Here is a 5000-nt window from a genome sequence, read left to right as displayed (position 1 = left end):
GAATTATGGAAGAACGTGCAATATTATTTTACAGAGAATTTCCAAGGCTGTTTAATTTTTCCGACGTTCCAAAGGGGGCGGAGGGAGATGGTCACTGGGTGATTTTAATTTTCAAGAAGGTTGATAAGTATGTATACACACTCACATAAGATTAACCGTTTTAATGATCCTATTAGGATTTAACATATTTTTACATAAAGAAAATACATTAGTTACCCCACATAAAATCGTTCTCTTTATTGATATTTCTCAAAAATATCCGTTTGATATGATAAACCATTAAAATGTTGGAGTTCAGTCATCTGATCTTTGCAAATAAGTGAACAAAATGATCGGTTTGGGGTCGGTATTTTCCGCATATATGGTACCTACGACTAATGGTAACGTCCTCAGGTTGTATTTTTTGCAGGAAGGAAGCGAGTGTATAAGACCCATTTCATAATTCCATGTAGTTTTCATTTTAGAGCAGGTATTATCGTGTACTATCAACAGAAAAAAATAAATGACTTATTTTTCCGAAAATCAAAATTCCAACCATGGGGTGACCTTCATATTGAAATGCTCATTACAAAAGAAACAACCACTTTCAAATCAAAACAAATTTCAAAATACATTTCTTCATAAATCATTGTGATTTTTCTTTTTTCTGATATTGATATAAAACTGTTATTTGGACGTTTACATACTTATATCTATGTGCAATGTCATTATCAAATGCCATCTGCAAGATTGCAACATATACAAGTATACCTGGTGCTAATTACTTTAACCCCTCTCATTTGAGACGGACCCTTAAACGCGAAACACTTGATGCATAGTTCATGTGGGCAAGGCAGAATTTCATCTAACTGGAGACAGTGGAGGCCACTGATGAGTGTTGCATAGTTCAACTGAATGGCAATCAGGATTTCATTTGCGTTGTTCCTTGGTATGCAGGACTCAGACACTATTGTAAAGGGTCAAGGAATATTTCATCAGAAATTTTGCTGAGGATATTAAAGGCCAGTTCTTCATAAATGACCTCGATCCTGCCTACCAAGCCCTAAGAAAATTGAACTCCAAGTCCTCACAGATGACTGCAGTCCAATTACTAGAGAGACAGATCATCTCATATCATGTTGGGTTTTTTAAATGTTGGACTGAGGATTTTGAGCAGTAGTGCCAGGTTGGCCCTCCAGCAGTTAGTCTGGATGTAAGTGATGTCACAATCCATGTGCCAGACCCACCCATTAGCGAGGAACCTCCTACCCTGAGATTAGGGAGGCGATCTCTTAGGCTGAAGGTGGGAAAACTGCAGGCATATGTGCTATCTCTGCTGAACTGTTAAAGAGGTGAACCTATGTAATGCGGCTTGGATATGGTTTTGACTGCCATCTGGCAGTCTGGTTCCATTCCCCCTGACCTGTTGAGGGACATGGTCATCCCTCTCTGAAAGGGGAAAGGGGATTGCAACTACCATGGCATCATACTGCTCAGTATATGAGGCAAGGTTTTTGCCCACATTCTTCTGAAACGGATCCATGACCACCTACTAAGGCACCAGTGATCGGATGAGTCTGGATTCACTCCTGGAAAGTCCACAACAGACCGACCGTTGGTGCAAGGATGAGGCCTTGCACCAACACTTTCAACACTTGCATGAACTGGATAATGGGAAAAGCTATTGTCAAAAGTCACTATGGAGCAACACTAGGCAATATCAAGGTCACTGATCTCGACTTTGCCGACGATGTTGCTATCCTGAGTCTGGAATCTTTTGGGGCAGCTGTAATGACCTCTCCCCTCTATTCACCCTCAACTTCCCATAGTACACAGCACTCTATTGGTTATCGCCTGTGCCAACTTTGACCTGTGCCGAGAACAAAATAACATTAACAGTGCCCTTAGATCAAGCAATTACAATCCTTACTGCTGATCACTTTATAACTACATGTAAACTTATTGATTTGATTTGATTATACTCAAAATGTTTGTTATCATATTTTTTTTCTGATTCACTATGTTTGTTATCCTTTTTATTGATGATACTCTAGTCAGTCTGCCCTCAACATCATCTCGGTCAACAACTCTAGCTTACACCGACCACTCGCCCTCGCGGGCATGGCAAGGCCCTCTTGACAGGGTGTCTCTGCAGTTCCATTCAAAGAGGAACACGAATCCACACATTCCATTAGTGGCAGATCAGTGGGATACACTTCCTACTTTATATCAAAGCAGCTCTTGATGCATTTAGCAATGAAGTGAAGCTCTTGGGCATAGAGGTCTCCTGGACCAAGACCAACATCAAAGATTTTGGGGGACTGTTAGGGGAACCTGTTCAGTCAGTACATGATTGTCATGAGGACGTTGCAATCACAGAGAGCTTTACATAACTTGGTAGTATAGTCCATGTCTCAGGGTTGTCAGACCAGGAAGTCAGTAGACGAATTGGTCTGGCAGCGGGATCCATGAACTCTATCAACAAGAGCATTTGAAGATGTCTGTACCTAAGCAGAAGGACCAAGCTTTGTATCTTCAAGTTCTTGATACTGCCAGTTTTGATTCATGAAAGCAAAACCTGGATGCTACCTATTACCTTGGAGTCTTGTCCCTATGTCCCTATGTCGAATCCTATGGTACAGCTGGATCATGGGGTACAGTTGGCAGGACCATATGTCCAACAATGGCAACATCGTGAGATCTGGGACCTGTTACTTACATGATCCGGGAACACCAAACTCAAGCTATAAGGGCACCTAGGTCGTTTCCATATGGAAAACCCTGCCCCTCAGGTTCTTTTTACGAGATAATTCTGGGTGAAGGAGGCCCGTGGGACGACTTAGGTCATGCCTTCGGCAGCGAAGAGCTAGAGATGGGCCGAGGGCGTTAGCCCCCGATGATGATAATGATGATTATATATATATATATATATATATATATATATATATATGATATATATATGATATTTATCTATACATTATATATATATATTATATATATAATATATTTATACATATATATATGATATATATATATATATATTTATGTATATATATATATATCACTCACACACTCGCGCGCGCGCACACACACACACACACACACACACACACACACACACACACACACACACACACACACACACACACACACACACATACATACATACATACATACATACATACACATACACATACACATACATACACACACACACACACACACACATATGTATGTATAGGTACATATATGTATATACATAAGTGTATATATATATGTATATACATGTGTGTATATGTATATTGTGTGTATATGTATATTGTGTGTATATGTATATATGTATATATATATATTACATATATATAATATATAATATATAATATATAATATATATTATATATTATATATAATATATATTATATATAATATATATTAAATATTATGTATGTATATACATAATACACGATATATATATATATATATATATATATATATATATATATATATATATATATATATTATATGCAGGTCATGCTCTGCATTTCTTAGGCTGCTGCAATCCAGGCGATGTATTATAGGTCTATTGTTTTTCTAAAGCGTTCGCTCATCTTCCGTCCCACACTGGTAGTAATTCCTCCGAGTGCAATCGCACAGGTGGATTATTGCAATTTCTCCTTTTACCCCAATAATCACAAGTCCATCTTCTTCCGCCACGTTCCTCTTCCTTCTCTCTCTGTTGCTCCTATGTTACCCTTTGCTTATCAAATTTAACGTGAGAATCAACAACAAGAAGGATGGATGAAAGAGTAATGATTCGTCGCTGCATTGTTCGAGCCGCCGGTCCGTCTGAACCAGAATATCCGCTTCTGGCGGGCCATCAGAGCAACGCTTTTGTCCCTCACTCCAACCTTCTTCTGTCCGAGTGCCCGTGCCTTGCAGACTATGTTAAAAAGGCTACGAGTTTGTAGCGGATAACAATGGTCATAAGAAGGTATTTTGATTCTACGTTAGTATACTCAGAATATTATGCAAAGAATTAGCTACTATCTGCTACTCCACATCTACTGCACAATGCTAAAAATGTAATTAAAACCCGAAAATCTTCCCTTTAGTATTTACTAGTATACCGACTGGAAAATCCTAATACCAGTGTTGAATTCCCACTCGCCGGTGAGAATACTCCGGATAGATGATTTGAATCCGGGAGTGCACGTTCGAACTTCTAAACAGGTAAAGTATTCAGAAGTAGTGACTTATAAATCATAGAGAAACCAATGTCAGAGTTCAAAGAAAAGAAAAAAAAAACTCAAAGCAAACAGACCTAGCCTGGAAGTCGAAGCACATCTAAATGAAGGAAGGACCAGTACTCACGCCCTTATTGCCGGCCGAGACGACGGTGGCGGTCTGGGGGATGGTGACATAGACCGTGGACACGGCAGGCATGGCTCCTCCACTCCCTCCGCCCCCGCCCTCGCCACTCACGGTAGCCAGAGGATCGCCCGTGTTTGACCCTCCACCTGACCCTCCACCTTCCACGCCATCCATTCTGCAAGGAAGACGAACGGCACAAGTTACTTCTCTTTACTTGGCTTATGGAGACAATATCTTAAAAGTGACTTGAATCATTATAATACACATAATAACAGTTCATGTAGTCTTTTATGCGACATATTGCGGCACATCAATGCAGGTCCTCAATTCTTAACTCGGGTTTTATGAGCTTAAGCCAAAGTATTTCCAATATTATCCCTCAGTACCCTTCTTGCAGAAGCCGACGGGCATCCAATGACTGGAATGTTTGGTACACTATGTTTAACATTAGTTAACCTGCGATTAGTTGAAGTGCCTCACTCTTTACTTCACTCCATTTTAATAATTAGTTAGTGAGAGTTATGTCCTTCTATAACTGGCAAAGGCAATACACTTGGCTTCAATCCTTTATCTATATATACTCTTCACCAAGAATCTGTGTACCACGCCTCTCGTAAAGCAAGCGAAATTGTTTAATTTCTAAACCTTCA

The 5000-nt window shown here is 39.6% G+C and overlaps 1 protein-coding gene across 6 annotated transcripts in view; it reads right to left on the bottom strand.

Annotated features, from left to right (window-relative positions):
* LOC125043283 (cyclic AMP-responsive element-binding protein 1-like) overlaps positions 1 to 5000 on the bottom strand; it is a 59481-nt gene that overhangs the window by 27466 nt on the left and 27015 nt on the right. For all 6 annotated transcript variants that reach the window (XM_047639301.1, XM_047639304.1, XM_047639307.1 and 3 more), the window contains one exon: positions 4351 to 4525. In XM_047639301.1, the coding sequence (XP_047495257.1) occupies positions 4351 to 4525 (175 nt within the window). The remainder of the gene's footprint in view (positions 1 to 4350; positions 4526 to 5000) is intronic.

The sequence above is a fragment of the Penaeus chinensis genome, chromosome 33 (genome assembly GCF_019202785.1).
Source record: "Penaeus chinensis breed Huanghai No. 1 chromosome 33, ASM1920278v2, whole genome shotgun sequence".
NCBI lineage: Eukaryota > Metazoa > Arthropoda > Malacostraca > Decapoda > Penaeidae > Penaeus > Penaeus chinensis.
This window is presented reverse-complemented; position numbering and strand designations above follow the sequence as displayed.